Source organism: Gambusia affinis, linkage group LG22 (genome assembly GCF_019740435.1).
Source record: "Gambusia affinis linkage group LG22, SWU_Gaff_1.0, whole genome shotgun sequence".
In the NCBI taxonomy this organism is placed as follows: domain Eukaryota; kingdom Metazoa; phylum Chordata; class Actinopteri; order Cyprinodontiformes; family Poeciliidae; genus Gambusia; species Gambusia affinis.
The window spans coordinates 21,420,844-21,444,482 of record NC_057889.1 but is presented as its reverse complement, the minus strand read 5'-3'; the positions used below and the strand labels follow the sequence as shown (position 1 = coordinate 21,444,482).

General features: G+C 40.9%; 1 protein-coding gene across 1 annotated transcript in view; it reads left to right on the top strand.

The window, feature by feature from the left end:
- Window positions 1-3,272: 3,272 nt before the first annotated feature.
- The window catches only part of rev3l (REV3 like, DNA directed polymerase zeta catalytic subunit), a 55,341-nt gene continuing 34,974 nt past the window's right edge, over window positions 3,273-23,639 (top strand). Inside the window, exons 1-3 of the mRNA XM_044105645.1 lie at window positions 3,273-4,006; window positions 21,936-22,125; window positions 22,219-22,293. Coding sequence (XP_043961580.1) covers window positions 3,868-4,006; window positions 21,936-22,125; window positions 22,219-22,293 — 404 coding nt within the window. The 5' untranslated portion in view covers window positions 3,273-3,867. The remainder of the gene's footprint in view (window positions 4,007-21,935; window positions 22,126-22,218; window positions 22,294-23,639) is intronic.

The following is a 23,639-nucleotide window of genomic DNA, read 5'->3' as shown; positions in this document are numbered from 1 at the left end:
CACAGCCTTATCAGACGCAGTCATTTTCCCCATTTTTGAACTGGACCTTGCTTCCATCTTTTCCCACTAACTTGCATATCACAACTTGTATATGTTTGTTTTTAGATTTTTTTTTTTAAACTAAAAGCAAAAATTGATTTTATTCTCATAATAAGCATTTATTCTCAATTTGATTTAGATTTTGATCCTTAGACTGCACCATTCTGGCAGATGAATCTGCAGGGATGTGAACCTTCACTCAGTCTTATGTGCCGTCAAATAAATTTTCTAGTAGGGTTTTCTTTCATTTATCTACATCTATTCTTTCATCAGCTATGACCAACATCCCTGTTCCTGCTGAAGGAAAGTATTCCCAAACCATGACTCCTCCAACATCATGTTTCACTGTGGGAAAGGCAAAACAGTATGTGTGGCAATATTATTGTGCCACACATAGGGTTGTACAAGTAGGTAAGACAGTTCTGAAAAAGACAGATTTGGCTGTTTTGAAATATTTCTGAGGCATAGCAAAATAAAGCACTGTCAGCCAGTTAAATTATAGCAACTATTTTCTGGCTTTATTGAAAGTGTTATTCATCTCAAGATTGCTATGCTATAATAAATAGTCTTATACCAGCCCATCCCTCCCCCAGCTGCTGCTGACAGTGGTGGATAAGGTTGTTTCTGTCATCCATTTATATAACAGAACTAGTTATAAGAAAGCGACTCATGTGTTTTAATGTTTCTGTGTACTGCAAACTGCAGTTAACTTCTCCAAATGTTTTGTTTTGCAAACAGGAAAGAATCCTGCCTAATTGATCAAATTATTTTGGTTTGTTTTATTAAACAGACAATATTATGTCAAATCAACTTTTTCAAGTTTCACATTATTCCCTCAGCAAAAACATAACTGGAGTGTTGCTTTGATTCTTTCATGCATGCTTGAGAAATCCTTTAATCTTCCGTAGCAACCATTCAGCTGTGCAAAATCGTTGCGTGGACCTAGCACCACCTTCAAGGACGAATCTCCTTGAAGCTGCAGTTTCCAAATTTCTGTCTCACAAGGCACCCTTCCTCCCAACTTCCCCACTCAGCTCCTTCAGGCTAGCAGCAACAATTAGCAAACAACTTGTGGAATTGTGCATCTGCTGAGCGTATTATACAAGCTACTTCTCAGTGCGACGCTGGTTAAACATTGTTAAAGTGTCAATAAAGGAGCCATGTTGTGATGCCATCCTAAAGACGGAGTTTCAGAAAGAGCTGGAGTTTTTAAATAGACAGAGGCCCAATTTCAATGCATTAAATTGCAAAGTAAAAAAAATAAAGTAATATTTGACTTATGTAGCATTTGTATAACAACTGAAAATACCATAGTTATTTGATTGTGCTATAAAAAGGCACTACATTCTTGGAAAATACTTAACACTGCCCCTTTAAACAACAGAAGACCTGTACTGTAACAAAAGATGGGAATTCACAAAGTTTGATTAGTACAATTATAGCCTCAAAGTTATCCAAATTACCTGTCATATTCTCATTTCTGGATCAGGTACCAGAGCAGTAAATTGGCAAACTTCCTCCCTGTCAGCATATCCACAAGTTTTCATTTCTGGAAAAAACTGTGACAATGAGTCAGAACTTTGCCCCTTTCCATCCTGGATTCATCTCCATCTCCATCACTGTGACATGCTCTTTAAATCCAAAGAGCAGAAAATGGCTCCTCTCCCTCTGCGACCATTCATGCTGAAATCATCTGCACTCGGTGTACTATGAGGCACTTTAGATAAAAGCTCACACCAAACACTACATTAACTGTGGCATATATCATATTTTTTAGATTAGTTTGATGGTAAATTTGTCCCTCAGATGTGCTCTCAGCCCTCAGGCTGGCTGTCGGCAAACCTGAGCAGATGCTTGCTGATTGGCTCATTAGGAGGGCCAGGCTCTCACTCAAGGTCAGCCTACTCTCTGTCAGGTTAAGATTCCCTTTCCATCAATGTGAAGATGCTGATGAGGCATTTTTCATCGCCATGGAGTCGTTAAATGTGATGTCCCCGGGATGAACCAGCTGTTTGGAGAGGTGGTCGGCTCCTCCAGTGGAGAGGGGAGAGAGTAGGGAGACCAACCCGCCCCGCTTTGCTTCCTGCCACTTCCAGGCTGCTACATTAGACTGAGTGGGATTCTGAAGAGGCAGAGAGGCAGCTGTGCCAGGGAAGCAGCCTCTAAAGCCACCCAGGATCGGTCATGTAAATTACAAGACTGAAAAAATAGGTTGGAGGGCCAGAAATGTTTATTCTGACCAAAGTCTAAAACAGTGCCATTACATTAACTTTCTCTCAATATATTGAGCTTTCTAAGTGTATATTACTTTGATTCATTTTGCCCCAATTTTGGATGCAAAAGTAAAGGAGTATGTGGTTTAATTTAGTTCTTAATAAAAATCTAAAAGAAGTGTGATTAGCATTGGGACCGCACTTTTCCCCTGATAGCCCCTAATTAAAATCCATTGTAGTGCACCTTTGTGAAATTGCATAATCTTAAACTTGATTATCTTCACTGAGCACTGAAATTAGACAACAATGGAACTGTAGATGTAGGTAAAACACTAACATTGCACATCATCCTTTTCTCCAGCAGGGACATTAAAGCTGATCCGAGTGGGTGGAACTACATGCAGAACAAGGAATGAAGATTACTCGCCAAAAGACATGATGTGTGTAAATGGGAGCAGCACAAGTGAAATAGGGAGTAGAAGCAAATAAGGGAGAAAATGTAAAGTATTTAAACGGTCCGGTTCAATGGAGAGTGTGGAAAAGAGGAGAAGAAGTGTATGCAAGCAGGGTGGAATGGGTGGAGAAAAGTGTCAGGTGTGATAAGAGTTTCATCTTCCTGGGGAATTAAATCCGTAGAAATCCAGCGGTGATAGCGTGGGCATTTTTTTTTTCTTTACCAAAACCAAATAATTTGGAAAAAAATAAACTCTGGTAGCTACAGCTAATTTTACTAAAAAGCCTTCGAAGGAGGCAACACACCTTTAGGATACATTAACATTATTTTTCAATTTAACTTTGAAAATTTCCGTTATCAGTACTTCCGTTAGGTCTATGACATAATTTCCTTACCGAAGGTCCCGTAGAAATAAATTGTACCGCAAATTGTTGGTAGGGCTTCTATGACTGCTGTGTATGTTTGAAAACATGTACTCTTATTAGTAGTGAAACTGAAGACCATAAATAACTAAATTAACGTTTTCTTTGCAATTCTCTGACTGTGACGCCTTTATTTGCTTTGTTTTGAAATGAACATCGGAAGTACGGCATCATTGTGTCCAACTTCATCATCTGTTAGTTAACCTCCTGTATGTAGCCTATTATGGAAGAAGGGGGAGCAGAAGCCGGGGGCTGTCTGATTGAGAAGGACTGGCTGGGATTAGCTCTCTGAGGCGTGATTTGGAAAGATAACGCTGCATACCGGAAGCCTGCGAAAGGTCTTCCTCGGCTTTAAACAATAACATCACCGAGAGCTAAAATCACGAGTTAGCACTAAGTCCAGCATGGATCCAGCAGCTGGAGAGAACCGGGCAGCAGCGCATGAAGCAGCGGCAACCCTCCGCCATCGAGGTTAGATTTCGCGGCAGGAGTCGAACCTTTTACGGCGGTGACAGTCTAGGCGCGCGGAAGACACGGGAATCTTTGTTGCTGTTTTTTTCCTTCATGGGACACAGCTGGGCTTTCTCCTCGCTCTGTTACCATTTTTACTGCCGTGACAGCCCTCCATTTGGCTGACTTGGAGTAGCCAATAAGGTCCCGGAATCTTATGGACTCCTTACAATAGTTTTTTTTAGCTTTTCTTTTTTCTCTACCGCTCTTTCTGGCGGACACGGCAGTCATGTTTGCAGTGCGCATAGTCACCGCAGACTACTATCTTGCAAGTCCCATTAAAGGCCTGGACGTGTGTTACTCTGAATTCAGGGAGAGTGAGGTGAAGAAGGTACCGGTGGTGCGGATATTTGGAGCAACGCCAGCAGGTTTGTTACTCATTTTTCTTCCTTTGGAAAAAAAAAAAAAAAAAGCAAAACAACCTCACTTGTGCGTTCTTCAAGCGCGCACGCGCGTGGAACGTGCTTGTTGCTGCTGTTTGGACTCTCGCGTGCACAAATACAGCGTTATGGGAAACCTAGCGGGTTTGGTGTTGTATGCAAAACGGCAGGAAGATGTAGTTTGGGTGTTGACACGTTGTGGCGACGCGACCTGAGCCGCTGTTGCTACCAGCAGCAGCAGCGGTGGGAGTCCTCCGCTCCCTCCTCCCCTCCGCGCTGCTTTGTTTTCTCCCCCTGCTCCATCACGGTGTGCTGGTGGTGGACATGTTTCTGCTGGTAGCAGTGCCACATATGTGCTGTCCAGAAGCAACTTCCAACCTTAGCGTTGTGGTCCCTTTTATTGTACTTACAGCAACCTGTGGAGCGCGGACAGCGTGCTGCCACATTGTCTAGTCAGTTTGAATACGGTGCTATCAAAACAAACAAGAAAAAAAAAAAAACGACAAGGAGTTCAGCGATATAAAAGGATACACGAGTGGACTGGATCGGCATCCAGATGTGAAGAGCAGAGCTGTTAAAGCAGTGGTTGTCCTCCTGATCACATAAAAGGAGAGTCCTTTGTGTGAGAACATCTTGTTTTTTATTTTATGCCTTAATTATTCCCATTAATAGAAATGTCAAGGATAATAAAGAAAGACGGATCAGTATGTCATTTAGATATTTTCCTCAGTTTGACACACTACCTTTACTGTATTAAATACGTTTTTAAGATACCCACATTAGGCATATTAACACCCCTTCCCCATGTGCTCCCCTGCACACACACACACACACACACACTGCAAAGATACTGCAAAACAGTATCATTTCCCTTCTTAATACCTCAGCATTAACCACCTTTGCCAAATTGCCTTGTTTTCTTTTCTCCCTATTTTTTCCCAACAGATCAAATGCAATCGTGTTCCCTTAACTGTATTTTCAGTTGTTAGTCCCCCCACTTAAAAAAAGAAAGTTACCCCCCCCCTCCATTCCTCAATCAGCCAACCCCCGCTACATTGCAACCTCCCCTAAGGATTTATCTCCATTGAGGATTAAAGGATTTAGGATGGAGTAGGTTAGAGTGTCGGTTCTAATTTGGGCCTGTTTGCATCTACTTGTGTACGGTGGTGTTAAAACGAGGATTTCCACTTATCAAAACAGAATAAAGCTAATCTAGTACAATAAAATCAGTCCCAATTATGAACAGTGTCCCACTGAAATGAATATCATCTGGATGGAAATTATGTTTGGGGGAAAAGGAACAACCTGAGAAAATACAGCAGAATCCACTCAGTAACATCTGGGGATTCATTTCTTCTAAGCAGATGACAATACCTTGTATGACACAACAGGCAATTCTTAAAACCTTTTGGTAAAATGGCAACACCTTTGTTCTCTTGGTTCTAACCTTCCTTTGTGGGGAACGTTTAGCTTGGATGCTACTGAGCTCTCTCTGTGACTGGTTCCCTCCATATTCTCACAGTTTCATCCTCCTCTGGCTCAGTTTAGGTTCATTTTATGACTCCATTCCCAGAAATAAAATCCCATTACCATCTGGAACATATTGCAGCAGACAGGGATCTTTCTTGTTTGTTTTTTTTCCCAAAAATTCCTTCCTCATTGAAAATCGGACCACACCCTTCCAGGACCATTCACTCTCCATGCTTTTCTTTTGTCTTTGCGTTGAGTTTAGTTGACCAGTGAACAGTTTAGGTAGTTGTGTGCCAGCTAGTGCCTGTTTTTAGCCACCATGTGGCTCTGGCTGGATCCCCAGGCCTCATGTTCCCTGTCCTTCCCTGACCTAAGCAGTGAACACTCCCATCCATCTCATGTGTAATTTGATGCCACACTTCCTGCTCCCACTCTCTTTCCCCTTGCTGGAAGTATTCAGTGGCGGTCCTGCTGGTGTGGCAGACTGTTGCATACAAGAGCATTCCTGGAGAGAGGAGCTACAGAAAATCTGTTGTGAAAGTTTTATTCCTGATCAGTTTCTTTCTAGCTTCACAGGCAGCAAAGTTCAGCACTAAAACTACATTCACACTGCAACCTAAAGTTATTTAAAAAAATTTTTTTTGCCCTTATGCAACCCATATCTGATCTTGTCATGACTCTCTGAAGAACACAGGTCAGATTTTTACAAATGTGATATGCATCTTATCTTTTCAAATGTGACCTGTGTGTATGGCCAGGTCATTGATATTTGTCAAATGTTACTGTTCTGTGTACCGATATGTTGAAGCCGGAAGAACAACAACAAAATTAAGATTTCTGTTAATTTTGGGAAATCTGTGATCAGCTGATACTTACATGTGAAGCCAATCTTATCCACCGATTCTATTTACCTCAGCAAAGGTCTAAAAATCAACCACTGTCCTCTTTATCTCCCCCGTGAGTCTGAGAGAGGTTTGGCTGATTTGTCGGCCCACCAGGTCACGTCTGCACATTTGCAGCTAACAATACTCACCCCAATGGTGCTAGCTCAGCAACTTTCTTTCTATATTTAGCAACTTTTCAGTAAAACAAAACAAAACAAAAAGATATCAATCAAAATTGATATCCGCAGGTCACACTTTGTAAAGATTGGTAACCAGGGATTGGCCAGAAAACTGCGATCGGTGAACCCCAGCAGACGATGATGTGCTGGGTCCGTTTGAACAACAACTTTAAAATCCCAAGATACGCTACACCACTAACATCCATGTTTACTTCCTCAAACACTGAGCTACACTACGTGTGATGTTACTGTACATGTGAGACACTTTTTAGGACATTTGCAGTTCACACAGGAGATCACATAAAAGTTACATTGGAAAAGAAAAAACAGATTTCGCAAAAAAAAAAAAAATCACAATTGAACATCAAGGCCTGCTTTGTTAATGTATCTGATGAAGAAGTGTCTGCAACCTTTTGAGGGTTGCCAGAATCAATTTTTTCACAGTTTGGCGATAGCTGGCTTGGCCCAGATGTTGCTGATAGGTTCTGGGTCTTGAGGCGGAGAGGCTTGCTGGTTTGGATCGTTACTTGTACATTTAAATATTTACTAAGTTTGCATAAACAGAGAGGGAAACTGCATGGCCAGCCGACCAGAATGGGAGGCCAAGCAGGGATGGATTTGGCTCCCTCTCCAGAGTAATCCTTCAGTGATGGATCTTTGCTTTTATACAAGGGTTGGCCAGATAATGGGCAAAGTTGTATTAGAGGATCCATAACCAAAATTGAGCTGTTTCTGTAACCCGATACCTAAAGTTGCAGTCTCCGGGAACTTCTGTCTTCTTTGCAACTCCCAAACTCGGTTCCTCCAGACTAGCATGAGCAGTCTGGAGGAACACCTGCTGGAACTGAGCATCTGCTGAGCTCATCATACATACTGCTTCTCTGTTGTAAATGGTATCGTAGAGAAGCACTGTTGTGAGAGTGTGCCAAAGGCATCAGGAAGTTTTCTTTAGACTAGATTAGTTTTTGTTATTCATCTACTTTTGCTAAAGATGGCTAAGTTTGAGTCTTGTTATTTGCATTTGCATTTAAGATTAGTTTTGTTGCGATTGTGGCCTGGAAGTACTTCTATGTAGAACTTTACCTGGTCAGATAAAGGTGTAAATTATTATTTCTTTTGATCGGTTGTTCATTGACCAAACCTTATCATGCTGAAAATCACCCTATTCCACTCACCAGCTGATCCTGTGGTGTGCTTTTCTTTTCTCCTTGCTTCCTGTTTGCTTGGGTTAATTTCAAACGCTGTTCTAATTTCTGCCTGTGTTGCCAGTATTTAGTTTACAACTACTACAAACATAGGTCTAGCAACTTTTCTGTTTTTCAGTCACCAGGCATCCAGATGATTTGTGGTGTGCGGTATCTGGTTTCAGAGAGGCTTGTCCAGACACCATCAGGGCCGCCACAGCCGAAAGCTTTAATAGGTAAACAGGCACTGAAGCCTTCCCTCTGCCTTTCACTCGTCTGTGTAAATCACAAAAAAATTTGGGAGGAGGCTTTGTGCTGAGAGGCTGTAGTACCACAGTCTGGATGACTGACGGAAACCAGGAAACACCTTGAACAATAAGCTAAGCATATAACCTCAGGTGATGTATGAGAGACCAAGCAGTTTCATTAGTAGTCACTGAACTGGATTATCTAATTCTACAATACCATGAATCACATTTGGTGATTTATTTATTTATTTATGTACTTTATAAATCAGATGCTTTAGACCTACAGCTTTGTAACAAAGTCACTTAAAGTTTTTCAGCTAATGAATTTAATGTCTGTCATATCAGACATGGATCCATTATACTGGGATTAGAGATTGAAAGAACAGCCACTACTGCTGAGGGTCCAGATAGTTGTCATATTATGCTGTTTAGGCCTGTCACAATAAATTAATTAATCGCATAATAAATTAAAACAAGCTCAGTAATTCCCATTTGCAGGATTTATTGTTTTTCTCTCTCTACCAAACTCTCTTCTCGTTCTAGTCTAGAAATTTTTAATTTATTGATCTTTCACGGTCTGTTCTCCCATTATTATGCCGTTTCCATTACATTACTTGCTTTTCGTTGTAACGTCTGGGACAATTTATCGCCCAACAAAATGTGTTCTGGCGACAGGCCTCATGCTATTCATGTCATGTTTCTGTGTTCTTTTCAAACACCACAAAAGAAACAAAATATCCTTTTAATTTATCTTCTGCTCCGAAAAACAAAAGCGTCTTGCTTAAGTCTTATCAAAGATCGTGTCAGCATTTGATCTGTGAGATTTATTGATTATAGCTTATGCATGCTCAAAAAGCAGAATGTTTTTTTTTTCTGCATGTAGCTCCACCCACAGACAGAGAAACGGGCGTCATCATCTCTCACTGCCATGTTTCCCATTAAAACATATTTCACTGTCAGACCTGGAGAAAAAAAGAGCCTTCATGAACCTTTTAATCCTTTTCATGCCGAGGCTGCTGTGTTGCCCACACCACCCTTTCTTTAGTGGGGTTCCTTGTTTATCTGAGCATACAGTGGCTGCCTTGTTGTCCTTGCTACTGTTTTGGCTCATTAAATCAGATTGATGGTTCTAGAGCTCAGTACAGCTCCTCTGCAGGTACTTGAATAACCCACAGTGAAGACTACAGGGATGACGCTGCCGCAGTCCTCTCCTCCTCATGGTTTCAGGTGGGACAGTAACATCTGGAGCTTTTTTCTCTCAGCAATATTCAAATTATAAAATCCTAAGCCTGAATATTTTTTGTTCTCTGTTGGAAAAAACCTCTCTCCATGTCTGTTGTTGTGGCCCAGCTGTCAGAGTGATCCAGACACGGGGACACACACAGCAGTTGGATAATCTCGATGAAACCATGATTGGCCTTTAAATCTCATGTTCTCAATCAGGGAACTGCAACTCCAGTCCTGCAGAGCTACCGTCCTGCAACCTCAACACAACTGAATCAAATGAATGGTTAAAACTGTAGTAGGTAATGTTTTATATAAGAATGTTTTCTTTTAGCATATATGTTGAAATTATGTGACGGTGAAATATGAGACAGGTAATCTGAAAAAAAATAAATAAAATAATCAAGTTTCTCTGCCTCCTCCCTGTGGTCCTACACCTGCCTGTCAGAAACAACCAATCAGAGCCAGGAGGAGGCTCTTAGCAGCCAAGCTAGTTAGCATGGCTGCTAACTAGCTTGCATATTTTCCAGGAACTCTTTGTTCGTGGAAAACAAAGAGATTTCCAGGAACAGTAAGTTGTTTCTCTACCATTAGCACAGCTGCATCTTGTACACAAGTGTGATTGTCTAAGAGCCGCCTCCCGGTTCTGAGTGGTGTATTTCTGCAGGTAGCAGTAAGACCACAGGGAGAAGGTAGAAGAGCTCCTATATATGTATTCCGCCTGCCCCCCCCCACACACACACATTATCTGTCTGATCATATACTGTCAGGACATAGTGTCAGTTTTAAGAAATAAAAGCACATCTTGTGAAAGTCATTTGAATATTAAAAAGCAAAACTGGCACTATTTTACCCAGAATACAAATGTAGATTTACATTTCCAACTAATAACTAAGCAAATTACAACGTCTTCAAGCTGGATGCTTCAGGTACTGCTGGTTATAAAGTTACTGAAGGGTGAGCTGGCCTTCATTTATCGCCATGGCAAGCAAGTAGGCCTTTTGGGAGCAGATAACAGAAAGTGTGTGTGTCCTTTGATTTAATTTCAGGAACACACCAGCATTTAATATGGAAGTGCTGGTTAATAGCGAGGCCACTGTGAAGCAGGTTTTTACTAAAGCTGTCCATTCTTCTGTTTATCAGCCCTCTAAAGAGAGAGGCCCATGTTGGCGCGTGGTGTCGGGTCATGTCAGGTCCCCTGGCTTGTCTCCTGCATCATCAAGAGAAAAAAAAGAGGGGAGGGCAGCTATGGAAGCCAAAAAGAAGGCTCCCCACTCGGTGGTCCCAGAGGGCTATTGTTGGTGCTCGTAGGAGAATCCTGCAGGGGTTAGCAGCAGAATAAGACCTTGTTGAAAGTGAATGAGAGGGTCAGGGGTCCAAGAAAAACCTGAATCAGCGCAGAGGTGGGTTAAAACTGTGACACTCTGCTGTCTACCATTGAGGACTGTGTGGATGCGATTCATGCTTGTGCACAAACACCCCGACAATGCAGATTAATGGTTGTGGTGCAAACATATTTGTGGAAGTAAACTACATTCAGAGAGTTTCTGTGAAGATGGTTTATAAAGAGCCTGCTCTTTTGTTTGCTTCTGTGAGGAGGTCTTGGAGAATGTTCATTTGGTATGGAGTGCAATCGAACAAATATGCTTTGTTCTTTACAGCAGCAGTCTGCATGCATTTCAACTGCAGGGTGTATTCGTGAAAGTCAATGAACTCTTTTACCTCCTCACAGTTCAGCGTTGCTGTAACCACGAGCCTTTACCCAGTAGGCTTCACACTGCTTGAGTTCTTATGATCAATTCTTAATTCCATAGCAGTGTACGCTTAATCTGAGGAAGGAGAGCAGAGAGAAGAGGTGGAGAGTTTCTGGCAAAAAAAAAAAAAAAGAGAAACATAAATGGAGTGTTTATCTCTTTGTGCCGTTAAAAAACTGTAATTGGCATCTTCAGCTTGAGATCTGCATACGTGAGAAGCTTTCAGTGAGGTGATGAAGCCCCTGCGCTGTTGCTTTCATGTGTTAACTTTCTCTCTATACCCCCAGTGGCTATTTCACACAAAATGTAGATCTTCTTCATTGCCTCAAAATGAAACCTCAATTTCATGACCATTTGTTTTGCAGACCGTAATCTGTTAACGATGCAGAGAGCTGGGATGGGAGAAGCCATGAAGAAGGGAGCAAAAGGGGAGGATTAAGGAGGAGAGGGGGCTGTTGAAGAGGGCAGGCACACGTGTGAGCACTGCTCCACCAATGCGCCAGCAGAGCCGCCGTTCCTTTCCCACTCCTCATGATGTATGCCGGAGAGCGAGACGCGCTGTGAATATCAAATTTGGAGAAGCAGAGAAAAGGAGGGCAGGCAGTGCTCAGAAATCTCCGTTGTGTAGTGAAAACCCACAGTGGTCCTCTGATCGATGCATTAATGAGTCGGTCTGTAGATGCAGGCAAACTGTCACACACTAACACATACACCCACTGTCATCCAGCAGATTGGGTTTTATTAACTTTAAAAGTTCTTCTAGAACTTTGAAACTGAAGGATGTGTGTGTAGGGCATAAGAGGATGCAGTTTGCTGAGTTTTGTGACCAGGGTATGAATGGAAATCTCTGGATGTTATCAGAGTAGCTGCAGGCAGCTGAAGGATTCCCTCTGTCCTGTTCAGGCAGCCTCTCTGTCTGCTGATCCCAGATGTCCTGCTCCAGGTAAACATGGGACATTATGACAGTCCCTTAGAACGTTAACCTAGAGTGAGATCTAGTTTATAAAATTGGATGTACAATGTTATTATTAGTAGTATTATAATATAATATACATGCTTTTACAAAAATCTTGAATAAAGGTACAATATTTAACTTTTCTAAAAAATGTTTTAGACATTTGTTAAAACTGCCACCATATTGTGAGAATGAGACAGATAATCTGTGAAAAGATAAATCTTCTCCTCCTCCCTGAACCCAAAAACTACCAATCAGAGCCAGGAGGAAGGTCTTAGCGCTGTCAATCATCCTCATGAACTTACTGCTAAATCTGCCAATGGCAGAGAAACACCTGACTGTTCCAGGAAAACAGTTTATCTGCCATCATAAGGTGGCTATGCTCAGACCCGCCTCCTGGCTCTGATCGGTTGTTTCTGAGAGAAGGCAGAGGAGCTTCATTTTTTGTTTAGCAAATTTTCTGTCTCATACCAAACTTTCACAACATGGTGACAGTTTCAAGTTTCAACAAATGTGTAATCTACCATAGAGGCTCTATGGTAAATATGTCTCTACCATAGAGGCTCTATGGGAAATATGTCTCTACCATAGAGGCTCTATGGTAAATATGTCTCTACCATAGAGCCTGGGCAACTGTAGCTCTATGGTAGAGTAGTCGTCTTGCAATCGGAAGGTTGTAGGTTCAATTCCAGCTTCCTCCTGCCACATGTCGATGTGCCTCTGGCCAAGGCACTTGACCCCAAATTGCATACTGATCTGTGTATTGTGTATGGGTGTGTGTTTGTGAGTGCGACTGGGTGAATGTGACTCTAGTGTAAAGCGCTTTGAGTGGTCAAAATGACTGGAAAAGCGCTATATAAGTTCAGTCCATTTACCATTTAAAATATATATATATATGTTTAAGGTTAAATGTTAGTCATTTATGTCAAAATCAATGTAACTGAGTATCTTTAAAAAATTCACTTTTTGTGCATTGATTATATGAAAAATTTGATTATTTTGCTAACCCCAATGTGGCTCTCTACTAAGGAATATAATGGGGTGGGAGAGCATTCTTTTAGCCAGCTGACATGTAGTGCTCAGCAGGAGGTAGGGCGAGCTGCAGAAATCTCGGATAACAATAGGGTTTTCTCTGGAATCTCACTAAAAGGACTTTAAACTTTAGGATTAGTATGACTTAAAATGTTAAATAGTTTTAAGCATATGTTGAACCCTGAACCCTGCCTATGTTTATTCTAGCCTTTTATTTATTTATTTTTTTACTGAATATCATCAGCTTTTTAAAATCTTTTGCTGCAGCCCATGTTATGTAGAGGGGAAGGAGTCTTTTCAACAGGATCTCCTTTGCCCTTTGTTCTCACCTCATGCCCCCCTACCTCTAACCCCCAAGCCTTTCTTGCTGGCCTCCTGTGAACTCTGAGCTCCCCACCGAATGCCTTTAAACTGCTGTGGGCAGTCCCTACCCTCCTCCTCCACTCATTCTGTGGCCCCACACTCACATTCCTTAACATCAGGTGGTCACAGTCATTATTTGGGACAAATTGGAAGTGGATCCAAATGAACTGGCAAAGCCCCTTTTAATGCTGTGTGGAGCGTGTTCTGAGCAGAATGACACACGGATTAAGTATTAAATATCATTTAAAACTCACTGGAAGAAACAAAAATATGCTAAGTAGATTACAATTTAATCCAGTAGTTCTCAGAAAATGTTAAAAGATAAGGGCACCTGGTGCATGCGGTCAGTCCAGATAAATATGAGGTGATTTGTGTTCAGTGGGTCTGTTAGTGAGTGCACTCTGTGCCCCGTCTTGCTGCCGCCTTCAGGCTGTGCTTGACCTACATGTCCCATGCTGATGGGTCCTAGTATTGATCGGTGCAGTGCTGGTCCCAGAAAGACCCACTAGAGTTGTCCATTTTTTTCCACTCATTCCGCCTTTGCCTCTCTAACTTTCTTAAGGACATGGTTTGGAAATAATAAAGTTTGCTCATTAACACTGTTCTGTCAAACTTTCATCTGCTAATTTTGCTCCTTCTGTAAATACTGCTCTTTCTTGTCAGTGTCAATCTGTTCTTTGATTGGTCTTCACTCTTGCTTTCTCACTTTATTTCAGATGTTATTGTGATAAATGTAGTTTTTGCTGTATCTCCATATCGGTTTTCCAACTAACTCATCATCAGATGGAAGAAATATTCGTCTTTCCTTTATCACAATGCAAATGGGAAGTGGCCATGATGAGCCATCTATTATTAATATGTTTGTGCCAAGGATATGCATAAATCAGACCTGGCCCAAGGTATAGAGGAGCCGTGTAGAGTAGTTCTACCAGCAGGGGGCCCGCAACTTCCATTATCCACACTTTAAAAACTTCAGTTTTGTAGTAATGCTAATGAAGGAGCATGGATTTAAATTTGTTTATGAACAGCAAATTAAATAGAATTTCACATTTCATAAGTTTATATTTATTTGTGATTAAAAAAAAATGTATGTCAACATCCCATGAAACATTAATTATACTTTATGAAGTGTAAAAGCTTGTCACATTCACTCTTAAAGAGTAAATTCTTCAGTAATCTATAACTTTGCTTGGATCCTTAAGCACCGGGCCTTGTTTCCTGATTCTGAGTCTGCATTGAAAAACATGACAGAGTCAGAGATATGACCTTGCAGTAAGGTATTATACTGATGGATATTGTGAAATGAATGCTGTGAGGGTAATAGAAAACAGCTCTTTGATTAATGCAACAATCGGCTTACTCTTTTTTCTTGAAGTTTAGGAATATTGAATGTAGTCTTAACTAGGATTGCACAAATAGTTTTCTGGCTGGTCACTGATCTTAAAAAAAAAAAAAAAACAACAAACAAAAAACGTTAAATTGGCTTCAGTCAGTCCTGTCTCACAGCACAGCTAAAGTGGACAGTGGTGGATTTTCACATCTTTGCAGAGCTATGCAAGATTGGTTTCTAATGTATCGGCTGATCACCAAACACCCAAAATCAAGGAAATTGAGACCAATTTATTGGTGCACCTCTGGACTTAAGCTTTGCCCATTTAAAATAGATTTTGGTGGCTCTGTGGTGTGTGATCTTAGGCTGATCACACACCAGGCTGCCTCTGATTGAGTTGTACCATATCTACATTTACACAACAGGCCAATGTGGCCGGCATCTGATGGTTTTGTTGGTTTTTTTTAAAGGGACAATATTGAGTAACATCGACCCTTTTGAGCCCCTTTGGAGCTTTCCATCATGGTATAATGTTATTCCCTCATCAAAACCGTACCTGGAGTGTTGCCTTGATTCTTTCACGCATGTTTGAGAAATCTAGTCTCCCATGGCAACCATTCAGCTGTACCAAACAGTTGGGTGCACCAAATTGCAGCTCCTCCTCCTTTGAAGCTTTTCAGAGCTGCAGATTCCCAGATTCCGCCTCACAGAGCAGCTCTCTCACAACTGAAGGAACTGGCTAGCTCCTTCAGACTAGCCGGCAGCAATTAGCAAACACCTGGTGAAACTGCACATCTGCTGAGCTCATTACAGGAGCTAACTCTCAAAGCAACAATGGTAAAAATGTTGATAAAGGGTAAATAGAAGAGTCATGATGTCATGACTTCATGAGTTTCAAGAGACAGAGACCCAGTTTCAAGGCATTAAATTACAAGGTCACATTTCCTGCAAGTATTATATATACAGTATATAGCATTGTTATAACAACTGAAGGTAACATGGTTACTTGATTGTGTTATAAAATGCCACAATACGCCTGGAAAGCACATATTACTGCCCCTTTAAAAAAATCTTTTTCCCAGATGCCACCCATATCCAACTTTTTTTCATTGCTGACTGAACTATCAATTCTGTGATCTACAGATATACAGACTGCTGCCTTCAGCTGCAGCCACACTCCTCAGCCAGCAGAAACAAAGTCACAGCTGACCAGCATCATACTTCAGCCATGCTCTGTTTCTTTGCCCATTTCTCTGAAGACTCAGGATATTCTGCAAAGTGACAATGGGCGTTCTGTGCCTTCCAAGTCACCATCTGGTCAGCTTCAACCTTTCTGCTCAGAGAACAGGCTCTGCAGCGTTCTGTCTGTGTCCTCGGCCAGGGAGGTGTCTGGGAGAGCTGGCAACAAGGTCTGGACATCTTTCCTTTTTCAAGCTCATCATGTAGAAGTGACACATGGTGGTTACATGGTGCTTAAGGGAAGCTGCTTCACACCCACTGAGAAGGGGCCACTTGTTCTCATATTAGCAAATTTAATTCAGCTACCGTTTGGTGGTAGTAACGCTACCTGCAAATGGTCTCTATACATTTCTCTTAATCTGCATTTGCTGTTTTTAATGAGTGTAGTATTATTACTCTTATGTTCTGAGTTTGCTCTACTTTACACTTGGTGGAAATCTGAATGTTCCACTTTGAAAAACTGCTGTTGCATCTAATATTCCCACTGTGCCACAATAAAGCATTTTTTATTTAATTCTTTAAGAATAGTGCTTGTTTCTGAAACGGTCATTCCTTATTAGCATTAGCTGCACAGGAGAGGGATGAAACCTGCATGATTATAGGAACGACGTCTCCTACCAGTGCACCTAAGAACAGTTGTAAAGGACATCATGGAGAAAGAACAACTTCTTAAAGAGACAGAGGCCAATTTCAAGGTATCAAATTGCTAAGTCAGTTTTTTAAGTCATATTTTCTACAGCATTTTATAACAACTGAATGTATAGTTACTTGGCTGTGGTTTAAAATGACGAGTCTGGAATACACATAGTGTCATTCTAATATGTAAAGAATATGTAAAGCTTTACATATTAGACCTTTGTAAAGAAGTAAAATGTTGCATATGATGTCCTGATATGAAACAGAGTTGGAGTTTGATACCAGCTCTCCTATCAGAGCCATACTTGCTCCAGCCTGACCCAGACTCTGACCAAAGATAATACGCTGCAGTTCTGTGTAATTACAAGGCAGGGAGCATAAAGTTCTTGTGTGCCGACTGCTCTTCTGTATGTTTGCTCCTCTTTGTCCTCTGCAGTTAATTTGGAGAGCAGATGATGGCAGTGGTTCCATTAGAAAGCCTGTGATTTACAGGGTTGTCGCCCTCCTCTGTTCTCCCTCTCCTTTCATTGCACTCTTAATGCTCTCTTCCTCAGCAACACACACACACACACACACACGCACACTCTCTAATGCAAAAACACTGATCCATGCTCACTGCCTGGCTGCTCATGCCTGATATTTTTTATCGTGCTTCAGCAAGTAAACACTAAAGCCTCACTTCCAGCATGGTAATCTGGGGCTTCACTCCATGAAGTCTTTGTTTTAATCCATTGGAATGATGAGAACATATCTGCAAACACCACTGGTATTTAATTCAAGATAGGCAATTGGGTGGACGTGCTGCCACCAGAGCTGCTATGATTTGATAGAAGTTATTGATTGGCTGCTGTTGTGATCCAGAATGTCCATTTCTGTCTGCCATTAACTGGATTCATACATTTACTGGGTCACACACAGAAGCCTTCCAGCTTTTCTAATTTCATCGACAGGCTTTGGTGTGTTTATGTGCATTTGTGTTTTTCGGTGAAAGCCCATTTTTGTCCTGGAGACTCCTCATTATGTGTGCGTCTGCAACTTTAAGCTGTTGCGTTTTCTGAGTAAATTATAGCATGTCCAAACTCAGGGGCTGCATCCTCGGAAGAACCCAGGCTACCTAGTCGGTTAGGCCGGGTTCTTTGTTGACCTCAAAGACTAGAAGAAAGTGAGCGGCTGTGAAACTGGATGTCTAGCCTTCAGATTATTCCTGCTCTTACCTCGGTGTATGTCCTGTCGCCTAGCAACAGTGACTGTGTTAAACATAAGCTGGTTAAACAAAGAGCTCAAAATTTTGCTGAGTCTCTTTTATTATTTATGTAATCCTTAATTGATTTATATATATATATATATATATATATATATATATATATATATATATAATAAACGTAAGTTCAAATGCAAAAACTACTATCTGCAGAAATAAACCATCTCTGGAGTAACCATTCAGAGCTAAGAGGAGGGTCTAAGCTCTGTCAATCACAGTCATGTAAGTGCTGCTCATGAACATGAGCGTGATTGACAGCACTTAGACCCGCCTCCTGGCTCTGATTGGTTGTTTCTGACTGGGGGCTGTGAATTTCTGCTGATTGCATTAGAACTGCAGGGAGAAGGCAGAGGAGCTCTATTTATTTTTGCACATATTATTTCTCATGTCATACTGTCATAACATAGTAAAAGTTTGAAAAAGTTATATGGAAGTTACATACTGGCATCAGTTCATCTGCTCTGTCTGCTGTTATTACAAGAAAGAAAGTCTCCCCTTTGGCCTGGATTGCATCTTGGGATTGGCTGGGTTTACAAGGATACACACTGGATCTGTCCTTCAAATCCAGGGAAAAGAAGGACGCATTTGTGGGCCGCCTTTTGAGCATCCTTCAAATTTAGGCAGCCTTCATTGCATTGCTGTGACATTATCCGTCAAAGGACCGAGCTATTTGTAGATTTATGTTCGATCGTATCCGGTTCAATACATTATGTAATTCTTATTTATGTGTTTACTAAATGTGGACAAAGTATGAATATCTTGGCATTGCATTAGATCCAGTGTCTCTAGGGATGACTGTAGAAAGAAAGATGCTTCATAAAATAAAGACAATGGAGAACCTTGAGGTTCCTCTTTTTTTAGACTGTAATACAAGATTGTCATCAGTCAGATTCCCTTTGATTCTTGTGCCACTTGTTCAATATTTAATTTCCTTTTCGAAGTATTAAGTTCTAACTGAAATCTGGGATGCTCCGATAAGGTTTTTGGCTGTCGATTCCGATACTGATCATCCATTAGGCTATACTATGTTATCTGTCAAAATGTAAAAATGATCTGGCAATAAGAAGACATAAATTATTTTTCGGGTTATTTGTTTAGCTTTCTGAGCGTGATGCTATTCCGGGTGAATGTTGGTACTTGTGCGCTGCTTTACCTGCCATCTGGCCTCTCCAGAGGTCTTGTTTTCCTGCATTGAGCCTCGATGTAGCCAAACTCCGTCAAGCGCTTGTTTTTTAAATGCCATATCAGACTCGCGTTGATGCTTTTTCACGTGCTTCACCTCCGATGTAATTTTCCGCCGCAACACGCAAACTTCCCCATTCACTCTCACAGCGTTAGGCTATAGTTCCACACGACAGGATTTGTTGCTGCGCGCTTGCCCAGTGTGAAGGGAAGTGGAGATGAGCTCCACACTCAGGCTGCGAAGTGAGATAAAGGTGATCGGTCAGGCACCATTTTAGCCATGCTCTGAATTTTTATGCGTTTTACATTATGATCATCTTAAGCAGTTCTCAGATCTTCTATGTGGAAGTTAGGTTACAAAATATGCAGAGTATAAACTTCTGGTTGTTTCATTAATATGTTGACACTCCAGTTTAATGAGAGCAGGACATTCTTTTCTTTCAGGAAGATACAACTTTCAGTTCTTTCCATCTCTGCTTCAGCTCATCTGGCTTCTATTACTTCAGGAACATCTTAGGCTTTCTCACATTAAAATATACACCCACACACTCTCCTAATTACACACACCGTGCTCTTATTTTATGGCCCCATCTTCTCTCATGTTTTTCCCTTCATTCAGAGATAAATTTCTTTTCTCATCTCCATCTTTCAGTCATTCTCTGCACGAACACTTCTTCCTCTTCTTCTTCTTCACCTCTCATTTTGCCGCCTGACCAGCTGGGTGGAAAGAATCACTTGTTTATCTCTCCCGCTGTCCATCAAGGACTTTAGCTTTCCTGGTGTCGTCTCCTAGCAACTGCAGCAGAAGCTGGTATTGGCTGCCTGTTCTGTGTGTGTGAGACAGAGAGCAGCTTCTCGTTGACTCGGTGGAGGACAGACAGACGCATGGCGCGCTCACTGCTCCCTCGGCGTTGTGCCGCTGCCAGTCTTTGTGTGACTGGTGGAGTAGCGTAGCAGTGGCACACCTTGGTGAGGTCCACCTGAGAGACAAATACACACTCCCTGTCTTCCTTTCTTTTGCTGTCAGACTATGGTTTCTGTCGGTGAAAGATTAGTTTTACATGAAAAGAAAATTGTTTTGTGCATCAGACATGACTATCTAATCTACCCATCAGAACTATGCTGATAAATTTATTTGGATATGTAGTCTAAATGGTTAAACGGCTACTGTAGTATTTTTTAAGCAGTGTGTGGTGCACGGAAACCCTTTATTAGTAGGGCACTGGACATATAGCAATCCAGGTGTTTTTGAGCACCAAGTTTGCTGTGGCTGTATAGAGGGTTAAAATGTGAAAACACTTGACCAAGACGCACCTAAAGGGTGTTTTTACACCTGATAGTTCTGTTGACTTGGTTTGATCATAGATTAAATATAAAAACATTTGTCCCATTTTCAGCTGGTGACGTAAAACTTGCTTTCACACTGCACTGTCGAGCAAAACAAACCAATTCAAAAACATGTTCATCCCCTCACTTGTAGGGGCGCTGTACCAGTAACCATTGAAGGAAACGACACAAAACCCTCTGAAGAAGACACTGAGTATAACTTCTTTCTTCGCAAAATGTAAACAAAACATATTTTAGTGGGTATAAGATTTCTCTTTGGTCTTTGGTAAAAGACCGAAGAAACCCCAATGAAATGACTCATGAGGGTCTGAGTCATTTCAGACTTTCATGTTTTTTGTGGATGTATTTACCCAGAATAGGCTACACTTCATTAAAGTCCACTTTCTGCTTTTGACACGGCTGCTTGGCAGCGTTAACTGAAGGCCAAAAACATATAGAACAATTTCTAGCAGGAGTTACAAAGTATATAAATATATTTTTTAAATTGGCTCACCCATAAACACTGTTTTATGTGGTCTTACTTTGAAGTTATGTCAGCTAAAAACACAACCTCACTTTATAGTTTATTTCTAAATCAGAAGCTTCATTTACTTGAACTCTTAATAAAAAGAAAAATGAAGTCGTTACTCTTATCATCTTGGTTCTGGAACCAGTAGGAATATATGTTCTTCCTCAACATTTGGAACCTAATATTATAAGACAACAATATGTTGTGGACTTGTTTCTGAACATGTGCGAAGTGAGATAAAGGTGATCGGTCAGGCACCATTTTAGCCATGCTCTGAACACAGAGCGGGATTTGAAAATATTGCCTCCTCCTGTTCATCTGTCAATCAGCATTTTCCTGACTCTGGGTCGGGTTGCGCTCAGGGGGAGAGGCTCTGTTTGATTTCATGTTCTGCCTTGATGTTCATATTCTACATGCCTGTAGGTAGCAGTTATGTGAGTGAGCCTGGATCCTTCAGTGTGTAGATTCAACTCAAAATCCATATTTTCCTGGGTCTTTCTTTTCTTTCATCACTTTCCACTACACTTTGACTCTAACATCTCTGCCATTAAAACTATATATTAAGTGTAGGCACCCATGACACTGGTAGCCCTTCCAACATACTGGATGAATAACTTTGGGACAGAGTTTACACATATGGCACTTGGAATATAATATTTGACCAAATTTTGCATCAAAGTGGTCCTTTAAGATTGAGATTTTACAGACATGGAAAATGCAATGACAACTGTTATTCAATATGAAATATTTTATTTTAAACTGGTTAAAAGATTTGCTCTTGAAGGACACCTACTGGCCTGGAGGGCCTAAAAAGCCATATAGTTTGCTTTCGTCTTGGGCTAACCTCTGACTATTACACTTAATCTTTTTGTTGTTTTAGCTAATAAACTGCATTCATTTCCAGCTTTGGCATTATGAGTGTTTGCTGCACTTATTCATGAAGCTTTTCAGTCACAGCCGATCACTTGGGAAACGTTTAGAATATGAGGAGAATATGTTTGGTAATGCTGATTTAGAGGAGGAAGTGCCGCCAGTGCGTTGCCTGTTTCGTTGTTGGCACATAGAACAGAGATAACAAAATGAAAACAAAAGCCTTACATCTTGTTTCTGTTGTAATGCAGGTCAGAAGACGTGTCTCCACCTTCACGGTGTGTTCCCATACATCTATGTGCCATATGATGGCTGTAGACAGCAGCCGGAGCGCTACATGCGACAAGTGGCCTTCAGCATCGACAGGGCCCTCAACGTTGCCATGGGAAACCCCGCCGCCAGCACCCAGCATGTCTTCAAGGTGGTGCTGGTCTCCGGCATGTAGGTGTCTCCCAACAGCTGGGTTTTACCAATGACACTAAACACAAATAACACACACTTATTCACTAATCTGTTTGTTTTCTTTTCTTTTAGGCCTTTCTATGGTTATCATGCCAAGGAGAAGCACTTTATGAAGATCTACTTGTACAATCCTCAGATACTGAAAAGGTAAAAAGGCTGGTTAAAATGTTGTGAAAGGGTTAATAGGGGAGCCATGTTGTGATGACTTCCTGAAGGCAGAGTTTCAGAAAGAGCAGGAGTTTTTAAAGAGACAGTGGCTCAATTTCAAGACAAATTTCTTTGAAGTCATTTGATATATACAATATTCTTATAACAACTGAAGGTAACAGTTACTTGGTTGTGCTATAAAATAGCTCTATGTGCCTGAAAAATACATAATGCTGCCCCTTTAAAGGAATTTCACCGTCTTTTATCTTTTTACCGAAAGCTGGCCAGTCATAGTCCCAGTGTGAATCATTGTACCCTATTTGAGTTATTGTGTGGAAGTTTGGCGCAATACATACAAAAAAACCTTGCAGTATCTATACACAACACATGACAAAACAACATAGAGTGGCAAATTGGAAACTTACAATTGCACTATTAGTCAATGATGGAAATAGCTGAGAGGTTAAATTTAATTGATTTAATGATTTACTTCCGTTATTTTCTTAATTTATGGAAGGACAAAAGTCTATGGATCTGACTTGAGGCCTAAACAATTTGCAAGAACAGAGAATTTTCTCTCCTCAGAGTTGCAAGAACAGAATGGCATTCTGTTCTTGCAGAATGACATTCTGTTCTTGCAGCTCTGACAGCTTGTTCTTTATACGTCATCTGGGTAGAACTTTTTTTCCGTGTTGTTTATGGGAACTATTATATAAATGTGTTATCAACTGATACGAAATGCTTATATTGCAATGCGTTTTTCAGCCATATCGTCCAGCGATTGGATAAATTCTCGTTCAGATACACCCTCATTTCTTAATTCCACTGTGTTTCCCATTGGATTTGACCTCCCATCTATAAATCAGGGCTGACTAAGGGAAAACCAGATGATTCTGATCTGTGGTTGATCGATTGGTACATCTCTGATTCATGTTTAATGCCAGATATAGAAGAATAGTTTTGACATGTTTTTTAAATGACCACTGGAGACTTAAAAAGAACAAAAGACATAATTATTTAATTATCGGCAATAAACCAGGACAGAAAACAAGCACACATATAATCTTTGCCTTTGACTTTAAGTTAAATTAGTCATTTATAGACTTAAATATGTTTAAGCAGTTCATCATTGTCACAATTAACTCTTGGTAAATGCTCACTCTGGGTTACATTTGGATGTCTGTGAAGCTGTGATAAATATGGTATGTAATAAACCAGCATCAAAATGCGCTCTAAGACACAAGCGACCAGTTCAGGAACATCTATCATCTCTCTTTGGTTCCATATTTAATTTGTGTTCAAATATATTTAAATCTAACTGCTGCGATTGTCTTCTTTAGTTTTAA